This window comes from Canis lupus, chromosome 23, assembly GCF_011100685.1.
Source record: "Canis lupus familiaris isolate Mischka breed German Shepherd chromosome 23, alternate assembly UU_Cfam_GSD_1.0, whole genome shotgun sequence".
Classification (NCBI taxonomy): domain Eukaryota; kingdom Metazoa; phylum Chordata; class Mammalia; order Carnivora; family Canidae; genus Canis; species Canis lupus.
Window position 1 is genome coordinate 33074499 of NC_049244.1, and position 20951 is coordinate 33095449.

The 20951-nt window shown below is 35.5% G+C and overlaps 1 protein-coding gene and 1 pseudogene across 5 annotated transcripts in view; both read left to right on the top strand.

Moving 5' to 3' along the window:
- The window catches only part of PPP2R3A (protein phosphatase 2 regulatory subunit B''alpha), a 190975-nt gene that overhangs the window by 113609 nt on the left and 56415 nt on the right, over positions 1-20951 (top strand). For all 5 annotated transcript variants that reach the window (XM_038570952.1, XM_038570954.1, XM_038570953.1 and 2 more), the window contains 5 exons: positions 4025-4099; positions 10901-10987; positions 14853-15009; positions 17936-17984; positions 18615-18704. In XM_038570952.1, coding sequence (XP_038426880.1) covers positions 4025-4099; positions 10901-10987; positions 14853-15009; positions 17936-17984; positions 18615-18704 — 458 coding nt within the window. The remainder of the gene's footprint in view (positions 1-4024; positions 4100-10900; positions 10988-14852; positions 15010-17935; positions 17985-18614; positions 18705-20951) is intronic.
- On the top strand, positions 2561-3429 carry LOC106557629 (annotated as a pseudogene).

Below are 20951 nucleotides of genomic sequence, written 5' to 3' on the forward strand. Positions count from 1 at the left end.
TGAGATATTTTGAGAGACAGAAATCACATTTGCATAACTTTTATTGAAATATATTATAATTGCTACATTTTAATATTGTTAACTCTCTTACTATGGCTAATTTCTAAATTAAACTTTTTCATATGTATAAGAAAAAATGTGTATAAGAATATAGGGTATATGTATTTGTAGGTAGGTATGTATACCTATGTATAATGTGTAGAGGGTTCAGAACTATTTGCAATTTCAGGCATCTGCTGGGAGTCTTGGAACATATCCCCTGTAAATAAGGGGAGACTGCTGTACATATCTGTATTCCTAGTTCTTCCTGCTAAGAGGGTCCAGGAGCAATGACACCCTAATGATAATGTACCCATATTTCTAAATGGTTTTTAAATATCATTTTCCAATAAAGGAACCAGGACTATTTGAGAAAAAAGTTGGTTCCAGGGCTGGAACAAGGAAAATATAAGATGAGCGTGGACCATCTTATGATACCAGAAAATATAAAAGTGCTCACAAAAGGATAGAGCATGTCAAGAGGACACAGTGGCCAACCTGACAGTGGCCAGAGAAAGATCAATTTGAGCAACAAAATAAATAATGATAGTGTTGGATTGTAACCCTTAGAATAAAATAAATACCCATGAGTCTATACTGATATGACTTGAACAAATAAATACATGGGAGAGGAGGAATAGCTCCTCCTTACAGAAGAATTCCAGTTATTCAACGTAGAAAGAATGAGAAAAATACAAAATCACTATTAGATAAGCACCACAGTATAAATGTCACAATCAGGTTCCACAAATGACTGGTGAAATCAGGGGCACCAGGGGTGTCTGTCAGTTAAGTGCCTTTGGTTCAGGTCATGATTTCAGGTTCGTGAGATCAAGCCCATGTTGGGTTCTGTGTTGACCATGAAGCCTGTTTGGGATTCTCTCTTTCCCTCTGTCTGCATCTACCCACTTGTGTTGTCTCTCTCTCTTTAAAAAAAAAAAAAAAAAAAAAAAAGTCAAAACCATGAAGTACAAGAGCAAGGAACTGTCAAAGATCAGGAGAGACCAGTTAGACACAGAAACTTAAATGCATCAACAAAAGGCAATCTCTGCAGCCCTGGTGGCTCAGCGGTTTAGCGCCACCTTCAGCCCAGAGCGTGATCCTGGAGACTCGGGATCGAGTCCCACATCAGGCTCCGTTCATGGAGCCTGCTTCTCCCTCTGCCTGTGTCTCTGCTTGTGTGTCTACCTCTCTCTGTGTGTGTCTCTCATTAATAAATCTTTTTTTTTTTTAAAAAAAGCAATCTATGGAATAGGAGAAGATATTTACAAATGACTTATCAGATAAAGGGCTAGTATCCAAAATCTATAAAGAACTTATCAAACTCAACACCCAAGAAACAAAAAATCCAGTTAAGAAAAGGGCAGAAGACATTAACAGACATTTCTCCAAAGAAGACATACAAATGGCCACCAGACACATGAAAAATGCTCCACATCACTTGGCATCAGGGAAATACAAATCACAACCACAATGAGATACCACCTCACACCGGTCAAAATGGCTAAAATGAACAAGTCAGGAAATAACAGATGTTGGGGAGGATGTGGAGAAAGGGGGAACCCTCTTACATTGTTGGTGGGAATGCAAATTGATGTAGGTATTCTGGAAAACAGTATGGAGGTTCCTCAAAAAGTTAAAAATAAAGCTGTCCTACCACCCAGCAATTGTACTACCAGGTATTTATCTGAAGGATACAAAAATAGTTACTTGAAGGGGCACATGCACCCCATCATTTATAGCAGCAATGTCTACAACAACCAAATGATGAAAAGAGCCCAGATGTCCATTGACAGATGAACAGATAAAGAAGTGATGTATATGCAGAATGGAATATTACTGCGCCATCAAAAAAATGAAGTCTTGCCACTTGGAATGACATGGATGGAACTGGAGGGTATTAATACAAAGTGAAATAAGTCATTCAGAGAAAGACAAATACCATATGATTTCACTTGCGTGGAATTTAAGAAACAAAGCAGATGAACATAGGGGAAGAGAATATAAAATAATATAAAAACAGGGAGGCAAACCTGAGACTCTTAACTATAGGAAACAAACTAAGGGTTGCTAGAGGGGAGGTAAGTAGGGGGATGAGTGATGAGTTTTAAGGAGGGCACTTGATGTAATGAGTACTGGGTGTTATATGCAACTGATGAATCACTGAACTCTACCCCTGAAACCAATAATACAGTATATATGGTAACTAAATTGAATCTAAATAAAAATTTTTTTAAAAAAGAACTAAATGCAGCATAGGATCCTGGAACAGAAAAGGACACTACAGGAAAAGCTAGTAAAATTTGAATAATGTCTATAGTTTAGTATTGTATCAGTGTTCGTTTCCTAGTTTTGATCATTGTACTATGGTTTGTAAGTTGTTACCATTATGGGAAGCTGGGAGAAGGGCATAGGAAATCTCTAATATTTTTGTAGCTTTTCCATAAGTCTAAAATGATTTCCAAATAAAAAGTTAAATAGTAAGGTCCATTGGGGAGGCAAAACGTGGTCTTGGAACCACGTTTGCTGAGCAGCCATGGGGCCTCCTGGGGGGAAGATCAACCGGCCCCGAACGGAGCTGAAGAAGAAGCTGTTCTAGCGCTGGCGGGTGTTGAACCGGGAGAGGCGACTGAAGCATCGGGTAGTCGGGGCTGTGATAGACGAAGGGCTGATCACACGGCAACACTTGAAGAAGCAGGCGTCCAGTGCCTGTGCCAACATTACTCTGTCTGGGAAGAAGCGCAGAAAGCTCCTCCAGCAGATCTGGCTGGCCCAGAAAGAGAAAGCAGCCATGGAAGTGGAAGCCCCCACAAGGCCAGTCAGGACTAGTGGACCACAGCCCAAGCAGCAAAAGAAGACAAAAGCACCCCAGGATATAGACATGGAGGACCTTGGAGATGAGAGGGGAATCTCTCACCCCTTCCACTAGAAGATTCTCAGCTGGAGCCAGAAAGACTCTAGTTGTTCAGAGGACTTTGGAGAAGGCATTGCCCCTTTTCATTCTCCCCAGACTCCTCCTCCTTCATGGCTTAGTGACCTGTCATGGAGGGATATGTTAAGAGGAAGAGGGTGGTGAAGAAAGACTGGAGAACGGGGCCCCCTTACAGTCAGCTCCACTTGTAATAAAGTTCTAGAGTTCTCTTAAAAAAAAAAAAAAAAAAGAAGCTCCATTTGTTTGATACTGTGTTGGTAGATATGGATAGCTAACTGTTCTGAAGAATCAAAAGAGATATAATTGATGTCTGCCCATTTATAACTAGGTCATTAATAGATTATATCCATGTTGGCACTGCTGCTGCCTCTGGTTGTTAAATTAACAGTAATTATCTCCAGTAGATTCTCTAGATTCACTCAAAGTGGTTTAAAAATCTAATTAGAAAATAAAAATGGTATTTCAGAGTTTTAAATTCTAACAGTCTTTCATGAAAATAAGATAGCAGACTTTAAAATAAAATTAAATCCATTAAATAAGATTTGTCCACCCAGTTATTTTGATGGACATTAACTGATTCACAGAATTTAACATAAATTTCAAACTACTTGGCTACATGGCTGGTTTTTTTCCTCAGAAATTTCTATGTCTCTAGGTTAAAAAGAATCATTGTAGTTGGCTTGATCATCTTTTCTGTGTAAATTTCTCTCAACAGTCCCTAGGGGTGAATTTCCCTGACATGCCTTGACATGTTAGAATTTCTGTTATGTACCTCTAAGATATTTGATTCACAATTCACCAAATATAGCTAAATTAAAATGCTAATGTCTTATTCAAGTATACTAGCATATCAAAAAGCATACATAAGTATGCATGTAATAAAATTTGAATTTAATAGTCTCAAATTTTAAGTGCATTGTTCAGTGTTCTAAAAATAACAGGTTTGCTCAACTGGCTATTCTACAAGAAGGAAAAATTCTGTTGGCATGTTTGTTTTCCTGTTTTGTTTTTTGGTATGCTTGTCAATTTAGTTTTGTTTTTAATCTTCTTCAGGATGTGGTGGATACACACCCTGGCCTCACGTTCTTGAAAGATGCTCCAGAATTCCACTCCCGCTACATCACCACGGTAGGCTGAATCTTCTTTTTTCTTAATAAAGATCTATAAGTCTCCTTTTTTATCACTGTCCAGCATCCAGGTTTTCTTATCTTTGTGCAAAAGGTAACATGGGCTATAATGATTATTTTAAGTGAAAGGAAGGTACAGTAAAATTGAATTCATTATTTATATCTACTTTTCTTCTTATAAGTACAGAATTAGAGTGATATATTCATTCTGTCTTGTCTTCCGAGGTACACTTTTTGCTTTGTTATTAATATTGATATCCAGTCGATATTGAGCATTTGCAAATAATATTGAAAAGAATATTCAACAGCCTTTCCCAGAAAAAGATGTGTCTTTCCCAGAAAAAGATGTGTTTCAAATTTAGAACTGGAAATGGTAATGAGAAATAGCTTACATATAGTCAGAAAACAAATCATATAAGAGTTTAACAGAGCACAATCACAATCTCCCATTTTGTGAAGTGTTCTCTTTCCCTGTTTCTTATGCATAGCTTCATTTGACCAGTCACAGGCAAAGCATGAATTATGAGTCAGAGCACACAGGCCTGCAGTGCACATTGCAGCCACATCCAGCATTCTTTGCCCTAGCTCCCAGATTATCTTTGGAGGAATTCCAAAGATGAGCCCTAGGACAAACCACAGTCACTCAAGTGAGTTAGCCCTTGCGTCTGGCTCACATCCTCCATTAATATTACAGAGCAATCACCTCTGAAGAAAACCCTCTCATTCTTAGGGTAGTTTTTGTTGGCCATGAATTTGTTGGGTTCTGTCAAGTTACAGAATATTACCGTTCTTTTTCTCCTTTCAGAACTTCATTCATGGCTTTTACATTGGCTCTCTTCTGTTGTAAAACTTTGTAAGTCTTTCTGTGAGCCAGAAGGTGTCACTGTCTTCTAAGAAGTTATTTTTGCCTGTTAACTATACCATTGTACTAAATCACTGCCACCACAGTCACCCTTGTTTCTCACATGGATTAATTCTAATTGGACTCCCTGCTTATGCCTTCATTGCCCTATAGTATAGTCTCCACAAAGCAGAGTAATCCTTTAAAAATAAGTCAGATCATATCACTCCTCTGTTCAAACTCTCCAGTGGTTTCCCATCTCAGAGGAAAAGCCTAAGTCCTTGTTAAGACTCCCCATAATCCTCCCACACCCGCCCCTTACACACATACCTTTACAACTTCTGCACTCTCATCTCTCCTACTACCCTGCCCCTCACTTACTGTGCTTGGTCACAGCTAATAATTCTGTTATTTAACATCTTTTCTAAGAATAAATTACAATAAAAAAGTCCTCTAGAGAGCATTTTTCCTCACTGTTCCTGGAACAGACCAACACCACCTCTGCCTCAGGTGTTTTTTACTTCCTCTGCCTGAAATGCTCTTCTTATGGATTTCCACATGATTTTCTCTTTCATTTGCTTCATCCAGTTACATGACCAGATATTCCCTTATTAGTGGGGCCTTCCTTGAACATTCTTTGCCTTCTTCACCCTTCTCCCTCTGCCTCTCTCTCATACTCTCTATTCAGCCATTCTGCTTTATTTTTCTTCTTTGCTCTTATGTCATCTTATATTTTAAATTTTTTAATTTTAAATTCTCTTCTGGATGATAGAAACTCCACTGGAGCAGGGAATTTGTCTATATTTTCCACTACAATATCTCAAATACCTAGAATAATGTCTAGCACATATTAGATACATAGTATTTATTGAGTAAATGAATGAAATTATTCATGCTTCAGAATTCTGCATATTAACTCTGGCTTCAATTCCATATGGAATTATTGGATTCTGATTGTTGATTGTTTTATAAACTCAGGGTATGTTAATAGCATAATTGGAAATCTTAAGAGCTAGGAAAGATCTTAGAGATAATCCAGCCCAACCTTCTACCAATTCAGAAAATGCTCTCTACAGAGGAACTTTCTATTGAAATTTATTTTGTTAGCTATATTTACACTGGAAAGATAGAGCACCAATTATGCATACAGCAAAAAGAAATTACTACCCAAATAAGAGAATGCATGTAAAGTTTACTTCATATTCTCCTTTATTTCCAGAGACAAGTTGGCATTTGAGTAATAAGTCTCTTGATACTGAATGAAAACGAAAATTGGAAATACTAGCAAATTATAGTCCTTGAGTTTGCAGTTTTGCATGCCATGCAAAGAAATTGCCAATGAATAAAAAACTTCGCTTTTCCTAGCTGGCATATGCTGACTTTTGAGGGAAATGGTGCTCACATGAGTTTTTAAAATAAGCAATGAGATTGAAAATATTCTTTGTGACACTGGCGCTGGCAGCAAAGACATTTCACTGGATGCTCAGATGGTGGTGTCTTAGTGACATATTCAATGTCTTGATTGGCCTGAAGCCATCACTTCAGGCTGAAATGCCAGGGTTTTAATTGTTGAGGACAAGGTACTGATATTTCCTGAGATGACTAAACTGTGGTAGAGATTGCTCATCACTAACGGCTTGACTCCTTCCCTTTGAGAACTTTTCCTCTTAATAGAAAAAGGAAGAAATTTGTATTTAGATAGATTTTAAGATCCAAACTATCATGTCATCTAGAGATCCCTTGGTAAAAAAAAAAAAAAAAAAAAAAAAAAGTCAGGTTTCATTCCACTCACTGGTAGTAAACAATTATTCTTAATAGTATTTTTAATTAATTAATTAATTTACTATTTTTAAAATCGTGATTAATTTCCTTTTTATTTACCTAAAAGTGGTAGAAACAAATTAGGGGGAAAAACTAGGGTAATTGATGTAAAACCAAGCAGCTACATGTTCTCACCACTAGATGGTGCCCTTACCTCAATAAGCTAAAATGCTGAATCAGTAATGTGGAAACCAATAAATGTGCTGATGAAGTGGGGCGACTGAATAAAGAGATTTAGGCTATTAGGTAAGTTACAAGAGGCTAAAAATAGGAAATGTTTAACAGTCAAACGTTTGTGAATTTTAAAAATTCTGTCAAAAAACTGAATAACAAAATAAAAATAAATACAGATTAAAGTTTTATAATTTTAAGTGTAATACAGTACCTCTATAAATAATATAAAATATTTGAAAAATATATAAATATAAAATTTTGGTAGATAGGAAAAAGACTTTAAAATAAATTTATACTCAAGATCAAGTAATAAAGATAAAAATCTAATCATGTTCAATATAGAAAATTTTGGTGTAATGATATGTATTGAAATTGACTTTTACTTGAGAGAGGAGTCATGAAACCATGATAAATGGTATTATTACTGTTTATATATATATAATTTCTGTGCTAAAAATCTTCCATCTTTTTTATATAAACTTCTGCCAAGCTAGTGTTAAGAATATACTGTTGATTAGGACACATTCTCTGCCCTGAAGCACCCCAGTCGGAGTCTGAGTGATAGGAACCAATAGAAAAATTAGACACCAGCTAGTCCCAGTTCAAATCTAATGCAGAAATCCTATCAACTTCTGCCTAAATTTTTGTGGTGAGAAGAAACCTTACTATTTCAGACGACCCATTGCTTCACGGCGTGAATTTTAGGAAACTCTTCCTTATAGTAAAGAATTTAAGTATAAGGACTATCTATCCAGTAGTTTAAGTCCTGCTTTCTGGTGCAACACAGAACAAGTCAACCACTTCTTCTACCTGGTAGTCAGCCATTCAGATCATGGTCACATGTACACTCTAATCTTATTTTTTCCTCAAGAGTAAAAATCACTAAATTAGTACTATCTTGTTAGTAATTTTGAATGTAGTTACCCTTTTCTGCTTTGTTTTCTACACATTTTATATGCTATATATAAATCATAGAGAATAGTACTATGTGAAATACTAATTAGAGACCTTTCTTGGGTTGACATCCATCTGCTATTTACAACTCCGAAGAGAGTTATTCAGCTAGCTATGACTCCAACCCTTATGTCTCTATCACAGGTATAATATGAAAGTCTTTGTTACACGCGTCTCAAACCTCATTAATTTATCACATAATTTTCTAAGGAAGACATACAAATGGCCAACAGGTACATGAAAAAGTACTCAACATTACTCATCCTCAGGAAAATGCAAATCAAAATCATGATGAGATATCACCTCACACCTGTTAGAATGGCTGATAACAAAAAGACAAGAAAATAACAAGTGTTGGCAAGGATGTAGAAGAAACTCTTGTGCACTGTTGGTGGAAATATAAATTGGTGCAGCCACTAGGAAAGCAGATGAAGTTGCTCAAAAATTAAAAATACAACTACCAAATGATGCAGCAATTCCACTGCCAGGTATTTATCTAAAGAAAACAAAAAATATTAACTCAAAAGATCAGTGTATCCCCATGTTCATTGCAGCATTATTTGCAGTAGCCAAAATATGAAAACAACCTAAGTGTCCTTCAATGGATGAATAAAGATTTGGTATGTACATACAGTTGACCCTTGAACAACATGAATTTGAACTGCAGGGGCCACTTATATGCAGATTTTTTATAGTACTGCAAATATATTTTCTCTTCCTTATGATTTTAATTTTTTTCTTTTTTCTAGCTTTATTGTAAGAATACAGTAGATAATACATATATAATGTACAAAATATATGTTAATTGTTTATGTTATTGGTAAGGTTTCCAGTCAGCAGTAAGCTATTAGTAGTTAAGTTTTGGGGGAGTCAAGTTTTATATGAATTTTTGACCATACAGGGCCAGGGTTGGCATGAAATCTTGCCATTTGCAACAACATCGATCGACTTTTGAAGACATTATGCTAAATGAAAAAGGTCAAAGACAAATACTATATGATCTCTCTCATGTGGAATCTTTAAAAAAAACAACAAACAAAAACCAAGCTAGGTAAAGAAAACAGATTGGTGGTTGCCAGAGGCAGGGCGTGGATGTAGGCAGAATGGGTGAAGAGGGAGTCAAAAGGTACAAACTTCAGTTATAGAATAAATAAGTCATGGGGACATAAAGTACAACATGGTGACTGTAGTTAATACTATACATATATATGTATGTATATATATATGTATATATACATAAAACTAATGCTCCATATAATACAGTAATATAAATATATTGCATATTTGAAAGTTTCTAAGAGTTCTCATGACAAGGAAAAGAAAATTCCATAACCCTATATGGTAGCAGATGTTAAGTAGACTTATTGTGGTGATCATTTTGCAATATATACAAATATTAAATCATGTCATACACCAGAAACTGTTATAATATATGTGAATTATTCCTCAAATAAAAAATATATCAAGCAATTATTAACTACTTGTTATATGCAGAGCATATATCAGAGCATCATATCAGGCACTGGGATGCAAGTCAAGAAAGACCTGATATGTTGGAGTTTGGAGGTGATGATGGTCAGGTGCACCAGTATTTAGAATATAACCACAGGATGAACTGAAGGAGACTCACATGACAGTTGGAACACAGAAAATAGAGCTCTACTCCAGTCCCTGTTCTGGCACTTCCTGTGGAGTTGGCAGTTGAGCTAGATCCTGAAGGGTTAGGAATTATCACGGCTATAGGATAAGGAAAGCTAGACAGCAGAAATCTGAGCCTTCATTCTGAGGCTGGTTTTTCCCTGCTCTGTTTGAGAATCACTCTCTGCTAAGGAATCCAGAAGGGGAATGGTGATTTAGTCCCTCATTAGGCCTACTCATTGGATAGATGTCCAGATGTCTTCCCTTTTTTGTCCTTGCACTAAAATAACTTTTAAAAAGGACCTAGCCTCTTCCATGATAAAATCACCAAGGATACAGGATTTCTATTAGACAGTCAAAATTAAAGGCAATGTGCCAAGAAATCTGCTTATATTGAACACTGGGTGTTATATTTAAGTGATGAATCACTAAATTATACTCCTGAAACAAATATTGCCTTATATGTTAACTAACTAGAATTTAAATAAAACCTTAAACCAAAACAAAACAAAACAAAAATGCTTAAAATTGCTCTTTTCACTACTGCTTCCTTTTGGAGAAAAAAAAACAAAATTAGCGGGTGAAAGGGAAATTAAATAGGTACGCATAACCCCAGGTGAAATTGTTAAGAATACACTGTGGCCTCCTCCCTGCAGGGTGGCAACCTTATTTTCCTTCTCCAGTCCTCCACTACACCACAACACATGTCATTGATCTCAGACACATTTGTTGCTACCCATTCCCTCCTCTCTCATCCTGTCCGGTCTTCTCTAGAGTTTCACATCTGTTGTTAAAGTCTTTAGAACACTAGCTGATTCCAGAATTGCTCATTCTGTTAGGACTCAGTATATGAGTTATCCCAGGTGTATTTGAGTTTCCAGAAAGAGTCTGGAAGACTAGAAGTCTTTAAGAATCCAGTGAGTAAAAAAAAAAAAAAAAGAATCCAGTGAGTAAGGCTATAATAGCCAGAATAATGCCCCCTTGAATTGCACTATGTTAGCAGCCATTCTTATGACCCACCAGTTGTTAAGCCAACTCACTGTGTGTTTCCCTCCTCATTTGCCTTTCCAGAACATCCAGCCCAATAAGCACTGCTTGAATCACTGTATAAGATGAGAGGTAAACAAAGTGACATGTAGTAGCTGGGAAATGCAGGCTCATGAGCAAAGAATATCTTTTTATTCTTCTTAGAATTATAGGGGACACAGGTATAGATTTTAAAATACGGTATTAGTTTTTATTAGAAATTACACTTGACATAATCAGAAAACCAAAACATAGCTTGGTTCAAGATACATTCATAAAATGGCCTTTGGTGAAGTAATAGATATCTTCAGTGTTTTTATTTGGTTTGTTTTCCTTTTGTGGAACCAGGTTATTCAGAGAATATTCTACACAGTCAACAGATCTTGGAGTGGAAAAATAACTTCGACAGAGATAAGAAAAAGCAACTTTTTGCAAGTATGTCTCTCATTGAAATTCATATATAAAGAGCAAATTAAATAATCTTACTTCATTTAACAAGTATTTGAGTGCTTATTGTATGCAAAGTATTTCCGCTACTTTCAGTCATTAAGCATTTCAGATATCTGGGATGTGTTGGGGAGAACAAAGATGAATAACAAGAGATTTTTATAGCAAGGCAGACAGACTAAAAGAAAAGTGCACACCTGACGAAAATTTCCACAGAAGTGCATAACAAATATACAGAGAAGCCCTCACAGAAGGACTGACATGTAATCTTGACTTGGAGGATGTCAGAAGTTTATCAAAATCAAAAATTAGGAGATTCCAGATAGAGGAATAGCATAAGCAAAGGCTCAGAAGCATGAGAGGGTGGGCAGTCTAAGAGCATAGTCTAAAGTGGCCAGAGGCTCTGCAGAGAGTGACCAATGATACGGCCCGAGGGGTGAGATGGGCTGGGTTAGGAAAGGTCTTTCGAAAGGAATAAAGGAATTTCAGCTTGATCCTTTCAGCAGCGACTCTTTATTCAGCTCCTACTGGAGTGGAGAAAAATACTAAAAAGTCCTTTTAAGAAAGAATACATTTCATTCAATTAATTTATTCATTTTTACCAAATGAGAGAGAAAGTATTGACCACTAGTGGGAGCTTTTTATTGAGGTAATCTTCATGCCTTGTTGTTTAGGCTGCCATTAACCTAAAGGAAGAATTGTTCATACTTGAAAGGAAAGGAAATATTTTATTTTCAATGAGTCATACTAAATGAAGCTTAGGCTAATAATACAACCTTATGTACTCTTTATTTTTCCCTGTATTTATCTGGGACAAAGTAATGAAGACTTGCAAAATTAGCAGCCCATAATCCATATACAAACCTTTTTTATTCTAAAATGAATAGTAATCATCACAGTCATTGTTAATATTTATGGAACACCTAGTGCCTGCCTCTCTCAGTAGGTAACATGGGATGGGTTGAGATGGCAATAATTCCATAAAAGAGGCCTTACACCTTAAGAATGGCAATCCTTCACATTCCTGAAGCATATCAGAGATTATAAGTTTTTGGCATTATTATAATCCCTGTTTTTTAACTGATGGTAAAATTTGAGGCGCAGATATGGTTGAATGATTTATAAGAGCACATAGCGAGTAAGTGCCCGAACTTAGTGTCTTCCTAGAACAGGATTTAATTGTTTCCCCTCTTTCCTACCCTTCTACTCTTCCTATTAGAGAATTATTCACAAATGTATGCTCATGATTTATATGCTCATAATGCATTCAGATAACAGGAACATAACTGGAATAATCAGCAGAAGTCACTATCTCTTCACCCTGCCATTTCATTCCCTTTCCCAGAGGTAACCCATCCATATATTCTGTGATTTTATTCCCTTGTATGCTACATGGAGTAAACAGTTTTATTCTGTATGGCTGCTTTTTTTTTTTTTTAATATATGAGATCATTCTGTTAATTTTGGGTTTTTTCACTAACAGCATATCTTAACATTCTTTTCATTTCCATGCATATAAATCTCTCTCATTCTTTTAGCTGCTGCATAATCTGTGGCATGGCTCTACCATAACTAAATTACATAATCCCTTATAGAGGAAGTGTAAGTCATTTTCATGGTTTTCCTATTTGTAATGATGCAGTGAACATCCTTGTGCTTTCCTCCTGTGTGTATATGGGTAAGAATTTTCCTAGAATAGACTACTGGAGGGGAAAATCCTGGATCAGATGGTATGTGCATTTTCAGGGTGTTTTTTTTTTTAAGATTTTTTATTTTTTAAGTAATTTCTACACCCAACATGGGGCTAAAAACCACAACCCTGAGATCAAGATTTGCATGCTCCACCGACTGAGCCAGCCGGGTGCATTCAATTTCATAGATCCTGCCAACTTAGCCTCCTAAAAACCTGTACTTGTTCATACTTACACATTCACCAACAGCAAAGTTACTAGTCTTTTTCATTTTATGATAATCCAGTAGGTGAAAATGAGAGCTCCTTTCAAGATTTATTTTATTTTTTTAAAGAGTTTTTATTTATTAATTCATAAGAGACACAGAGAGAGGGGCAGAGACATAGGCAGAGGGAGAAGCAGGCTTCCTGCAGGGAACCTGATGTGGGACTCGATCTCAGCAGGTCACAACCTGAGCTGAAGGCAGATGCTCAACCACTGAGCCACCCAGGTGCCCCTCAAGATTTGTTTTATTGTACATATTCTGCTTTATACATGTTAAAGAGCAGTTTATAAAACAAAACATTACAAGCCATGTTTGGAAAACAGAAGAAAAATCATATTTCATCACCCTAATACAACTAATAGCATTTTTGTATATGTTTTTCTAGTCTCATATATGTACAGATTTTAGGATTTTACAGAGTTCTTAGTGTGCATAATGTTATATCCTGTATTTTGCATTTACCACATTATGGTTTTCCTTTGTTTCTCTGTATTCTTTATAACTTTTACTGGCAACACAATCTTTCTTTAAGAAGTTTTGCTATCATTTAATAATTTATATTCTCAACTTGCCAAGACAATATTGGTTTCCCAGTATTTACATTTTGGCACATAATTTTTTATTGAAATAATTTATTTATATTATGAAATAATCACCTTTGTCCTTTATAATGTTTTTCACCTTGAATTTCATTTTATTTTCTAATAATGTTGACATGTTTTCTTTCTGTTAAGATTTAGCTAGTATTTATTTGTCCTTTTTTTAAAAAAAAAAAGACCTCCTTTAAATTTTTATTTTAGATTTATCTCTTATGACAGCATATACCTAGATATGTTTGGGAGGGTTGGTTTTTATATTCAATCTGAAAATACTTTAATATGGAGACTTAATTCATTTATCTTTACTGTGATTGTTGATATGTCTGATCTGATTTCTGCCATTTCATTTTGCTTACTCTATTTCTGAAGTTTTTTAATAGCTTCTTTTATCTTTCTTTCTGAATTTTTCATTTCTGAAAACATCTTCATTTACCTGCCCACTTATAATTATAAGAACTGTAAGAATTCTGGGTTCAGAATTACTGATTCTGATGTTTCCCATGGGGGCACACAGTGAGTCAGGGGAGACCCAGGTGTACTTCCAGCTCAGGGCCCTGTAGCTCCATCCCCCATACCTTCTATGCCAGGCTATCACACATCAGCACAATGCTATACATAAGTCATCTTCGTCGTAAACTTGATCTCATTACACAACCAAACCCTATATGTGGATTTCCACTCTACATAATAGAATAGATGCCCACTCTCCCTAATTGTGGAAAGTTGAAAGCAGTGTCAGTTTATGATCATGTAATTCAGCCTTTTGTCTAATTGTTCTAGCTTGCTAGTCTGGGGACCTCTGATGGGCTACAGTCTCCTTGGTAGCAGTCCTTCCCTTTCTGTGCTTTTAAATCCTCCACTGTATCTGAAGCCCTTTGCTAATAAGCATAATACAGAACTCGTAAATGCTTATAGATTGATCATTTGATTAAAGGTCAGAAGAGGCTGCTAAATTCCTAAGTTTGGTACCAAAACCAAAAATTTTAATTCAATTTAAAATAAAATTTTAGGGGATCCCTGAGTGGCTCAGTGGTTTAGCGCCTGCCTTTGGTCCAGGGACGTGATCCTGGAGTCCCAGGATCGAGTCCCACATCAGTCTCCCTGCATGGAGCCTGCTTCTCCCTCTCTGCCTGTGTCTCTGCCTCTCTCTCTCTCTCTCTCTCTCTCTCTCTCATGAATAAATAAATAAATTATTTTTAAAAATAAAAATAAAATAAAACTTTACTAGACTGCAAAATGGCCAAAGCTGATTTTCATAATTTAAAAATGAACTAATCCTTCTCTTCATACTATTTCAGACTCTAGCCCTTTTGGAAGAAGAGGAAGATATAAACCAAATCACAGATTACTTCTCCTATGAACATTTCTATGTTATTTATTGTAAATTCTGGGAACTAGATAGTGATCATGACCTCTACATCAGCCAGGCCGATTTATCTCGATACAATGACCAGGGTAAGTGTTTTAGAGATGGTAAGACTTAACTGTTTTGAAGAAGGCAAGAGTTATATGAATTGTTATATGAATGAGAGATTCTCATTTCTTAAATTCTTTATCTAATCAAGTCCTCTTTAAAGAGCCAAGAATTTTTATGTGGGAAAAGGTAAAGGTGTCAATTTTTTATTTAGAAGGCAAGTATAGAAGAGACTTACAGTATGTAAACAATTAGAGTCTTTGTTTTGATTAATTGGTGAGTTTTTATAGTGACGTTTATTTTCTAATGATGAAGAAGATCTGTACCTATGTAAAGTTTATTTGAAAGAGAATGGGTATACACCCTTATAAATTTCCCATTTTAAGTGTTTATAAACAGCCACAGATGAAAATGTTTCTAAACACTGAAAATGTCAGTGTTTTCCAGGACTCCTAAAAACTTATGTTTTGGAATTTAGTTCCAGAGTTAAGTATTTTCCCTGCAGATGAATTTTTCTTTTATCAGAAAGCAAAAAAATTACATATCACATGATATTATCCCTTTTGCTTCATTTTTACCAGTAGTAAACTTAGAACCTATTACCTGATGATTTAATATTCTTCACCAAGCACCAAAATACATTGGCTCATTCTTTTCTCATAATATCATCCCTCTTCTATTCTTAAATATCTCCTCAGGAACTGCTGATTTTTTTTAATTAGCCTTTAGCCTTTTAGATATAGCAGAGTACAAATCTTAAACAAATGTATTGAGTTTCACTTCTCTTATTTGATATATGTGTGGATTAACTGTTTACATCTTAAGAAAAGGTTCATTCTAATAAATAGTGAAATGGACCATAAGGGAAAGGAGGGAAACTGAGTGAGGAAAAATTAGAGAGGAAGACAAGCCATGAGAGGCTCCTAATTCTACGAAACAAAGAGTTGCAAAGGGGGATCTGGGTGGGGGGATGGGGTAAATGGGTGATGGGCATTCAGGAAGGGCACATGATGATCTGAGCACTGGGTGTTATACTGTATGTTGGCAACCTGAATTTAAATAAAATATCTTTTAAGGGATCCCTGGGTGGCTCAGCAGTTTGGTGCCTGCCTTCAGCCCAGGGCGTGATCCTGGAGTCCCAGTTCGGGTCCCACATCGGGTCCCACATTGGGCTCCCTGCATGGAGCCTGCTTCTCCCTCTGCCTCTGTCTCTGCCTCTCTCTCTGTGTCTCATGAATAAATAAATAAAATCTTTTAAAAAATCTTTTAAAATGAAAGAAAGGCTCATTCCATATGGTGTCAAGTTTCATAGAACTTTCCATATATAAGAAAGAGTTCTACCTCTCAGTTCTCAGGTGCCAACTAGGTAGCAAGAGAAAATACTCAAATGTACTTATTTGGTAAACAAGCATTTTAGTACTATACTTCCCTTCTTCAAGTTGTCATAACCTTCCTGTCACCAGAATAGCATAAAAATGGAAATACTCACAGGTGTATCAGGTCAGATTTATTAGCTCTGCACTTTCTAATCACCAGTGGCCAGATCATCTATGTAACACGAGGTCATGTAAAACCTTATAGGCTCTAAAGCAATCTCTCTAGCTGATGTACCATAATTCTAAGTCCCAAAATATTGTATATATACACACATAACAACTTAGTAGAGGCATGTTAAAGTGTTGAAGTCTAGAAAACTAGGCAACTAGACCTACATGGTGAAGGGGTCACTGAGACTACATAATTGCCAATCCACCAACCTGTCCGAAATCGGACATTATCTTCAATTATAGGCTAAACCTTCCAAATTTAAAAGACTTCAGCTTTGAAATTAAATATCCATGTCTTTACTGTACAGCCCTCTATTTGTCTATATAGTACAAATAATTAGCCCTGTAAACTAATATTCAACAAAGTATAGAGAGTCCTTATTATAAGCTTTATGGCCAGGCATGGCCATCCTGACACACATATTCCCAACAACTTCAGCTAAACTAATTTTACCTTCAGGTTGACTCTACCTAACTCTGTGCAAAAGAATTAGATGCTGGTAGCTACTAACTCTCAAGTGACCTCATCAACTTGTTTTGAAATTGTAGTGTACATGCCATTGCCTTGAGCACTTCTTAAAAGAATAGATTCCTTTCCTCACCAAATCCCTAGGTCTGAGATCTATTGGCATATCCTTTTGTTAAAACTAAAGCCTTTGGTAATTTTAAACCAACAATGGCCTACACTGCTATGGATTCTCTATGATCTGTCATCAAAAGCGCAATATCCTATCTTTTTTTTTTTTTCCGCAATATACTATCTTAAGATAAAATTCTCTCTCTCTCCCTCTCTCTCTCTCTGAATAAAAGTTACTGATGGAATTTCTCAAAATTATGTTATGTCCTAGACTTTTATGGAATAAGAATATAAGAAAAGTTTATTTGTGGTATGTTTAGGTATCTTCTATAAAATTATACTTGATAGCATTCTCTATCATTTCACTCAGAGTCCCTTATATTAGGAGCTGCTGATCAGTTCCCCTTAAATTTCTTTTTATTTTTAATACTCTTATTTTATTTAGTTCCCCTTAAATTTCATGCCAGGATAAAATTTGTCTTGTTTTAGAGGAAAAGTTGTCTTCTTGGCTAACAAGATCAGTACAAATTCTATACATTTTTGTCTTAGCCGTCACGATGTTCAGAACTAACTTGGCACTCAACTACATTAATATATCCCAGCTATCAGGCATAATCATTTACCTGTTCTTTTTCTAATGATTGATTGATTGATTGATTGATTATGCCACCTTAAATTCTTACTTTGAGAAATGTAAATTATACATAGGTAAAAATTTAAATACTCATAACTTCTCATTAAGGAAGATGTTTTAGCTTGCTGCTATTGAAAATAAATTTGCCAAAAGGATTGTCTTTATAGAACATGTTTCTAACTAGCCTCATACCTCTTGTTTACCTTTAGCTTCATCAAACAGAATTATTGAAAGGATATTCTCTGGGGCAGTAACAAGGTAAGAAAAAGCATTTGAGTTTAAAAATGAATTCCAGGTAGGGTACCTGGAAGCCACCTGGTGGCTCAGTTGGTTAAGCATCTGCCTTTGGCTCAGGTCATGATCTTAGGGTCCTGGGATTGAGCCCATGTTGGACTTCCTGCTCACTGGGGAGTCTGCTTCTCCCTCTCCCTCTGCCCCTCCTCCTGTTCGTGCTCTTTCTCTTTCTCAAATAAATAAATCTTATTAAAAAAAATGAATTACAGGTAGCACTATCACAAGCGCATTTTAGCATGGTTTCCTGCATACCACAGCTTCATACAAGACAGTAGTAGTAATTCTTTAATTTATGGGCATTATCCCTTTACCTTAATATAGGTAACAGTATTTGAACCTGGTGATTATTTGCATTCAAATTGGAAACCAGACTTCTTTCTTCACACCTGCACAAATGTCTTCTGTTTTCACCCTCTAGGCCTTTGCAAACAATATAGGCAATGGAAGGGATGCTCTTTATAAGGTTTCCAGCCTTCTAATTTTTCTTTGACTGAATTTCCAAAGAAAGATATTGCTTTATTTCTTAGTCTGTCATCCTACTAAATTTATCTGAGTAATTGCTCAGGAAACTTTATAACCCTGTGTTTTCTTCAGGGGTAAAACAGTGCAGAAAGAGGGAAGAATGAGCTATGCAGATTTTGTTTGGTTTTTGATCTCTGAGGAAGACAAAAGGAACCCAACCAGGTATGACTTTTTTTTTTTTTTTTAATTTAAAATCAGTTAGCATATACTATATTATTAGTTTCAGAGACAAGAGTTTAGTGATTCAGCCAGGTATGACTTCTAAGTTTCCTTTGCCAGGAATGTTAAAACACTTAAAGAAAGCTTGAAAAAGTCATGATGTATACTCAATAGATGCCATCTTGACCTAGGAGTACCAAGATGAATTAGACTTAGTCTCTGCCTCCTCAGATTGAATCCATAGTCACAGCATATCAAGAGAAGTGTTTTTACCCCCAGAAACAAAGGTGAAGTGACATGTGAGCTGGCCCTGGGGGTTAAGCAGGATAGTAAGCCTTTATACAGAATGTGGGAATACATATTGTGAGTTTTCATTGTTTTATGATCTTCATGGTTCAGTAGTAAATGGGAAAGGGAAAGAAGCAAATTGTGAGTGACTGATAAATTAGAATCATCTCTCCCTTTCCTTTGTACTCTCAAACATACCTTGATTTGTGATCATGAACATACACATCTGTCTCTTGCAACTAGTCTCTTGTTTAAGCCAAAACTGTTGGTCCCTCTTTTCTATTTATTCCCAGCTTGTGTTAACACAGTGCCCAGCACATAGTTTGTGCTTAGTACCAAGGAATGGAGAGGCTACAGTCTGTGATGCCTGCTAGTATAACTGACTCAGCTGTCTACATGTTGATTCTAAAAGTTATCTAAATGTTGGATATATGGTTTGGAATCAATAAAGTAGAAATAAAACTAAGCTATTTCTTAGGCAGCCTATTAGATTATTTTTAAATAACTTTGTTTTCCATTTCAAAGAATATTTTATTGCCCATTATAGACACTTTAGAAAACATAGATAAGCAGAAGAAATAAATTTAATAATAATTCTAACATTTAGAATAAGACATTATTAAAAGTTGGTATATATTATACAGTCTCTTATATTTTTACATACTTCTTGGACATTTAGATTAGTACCATTGGATTAAGTCTTAATTACCATACATTCTAAAATTTTTATGGAATGCTTTCCAAAACAATAATTACAGCTAAGTAGTTTTAACATCCACTACTTTTCTCATTAAGATAAACTCCCCCAAATGGAATTGTTAGGTTAAAAGGGTATACACATTTTTAAGGGCATTTATAAAAATTCTTAAGTTGCTCTTTAGAAAAATTGTATAATTTTATACTTTTATCAACAAGGTACTGAGCATATTTCCTATAACCCTACTAAAATTGAATATTATCTGCTTAAAAATAGTTTCCAATTTGATAAATTAAAAAATCAGTATTATTTTACTTTGCATTTCTTTGATTACTAATGAGGCTGAATTTTTTTCATACATATTCAGCCAGTTTTATTTCATTTTAGGCAAGTTGCTTTTCAAGTCTTTTGCTCATTTCTGCTGGGTTAGTTTTTTTATTGTTTTATGACAAATACATATTTTAACTATCTTAAAAATATAAAATATAGTCAAAAACCTTATGAAATTCATTCATAATTCCATGACCCATATTTAGCATTGGTATATATCCTTCTACTCCTTCTCCCTTTCCCTCCCTCCCCACCCTTTTCTCCTTCTCTTTTCCCTCCTCCTCCACTCTTTCTCCCTGCATCAAAAGATATACTAAATGATATCAATACTATATAAATTTGTAACACATTTTTTCACGTAACAGTACATTTCCATGCCAGTAAGTATGCATCTTTATAATTTGTCATTAGTCCATTATTTTGAAAGTTTCAGTTGTTTCAGTTACATCACCTAAATTTCCAAAGATATGAAGACTATGCGTTTTCCAATCTTTTTCAGTGTTCTATTAATCCTCTCAATCTCAATCTTTTATTTCTCATATTTCCTCAATTATGAAAAAGCTTTCCTCAGGTAATTCTCATCCATGATTTCCTCCTTCTGGAACCCCTATTATCCCACAAGGACAAGTGAAGAGAACTAGAAATGGTAATGAAGAACATGAATAACAAACTCTGTGAACATGTACTTGTTATCTTTTCGTCTCTCAGCATCTTTAGAAAACATAAATTATATAAAGTAATAATTAGGAGAGAGTAGTTTTGGGTTTGTAATATATATAGATGTAATATGTATAATAATAGCACAAAAGGAGGGAAGAAGGAAAAGAGTTACATAGGAATAACATTTCAGTATCTCACTGGCATTAAGTACAAATCTGAAGTAGATTCTAGGAAGTTAAAAATGTACATGGCAAGACCCTAGAGCAACCACTAGA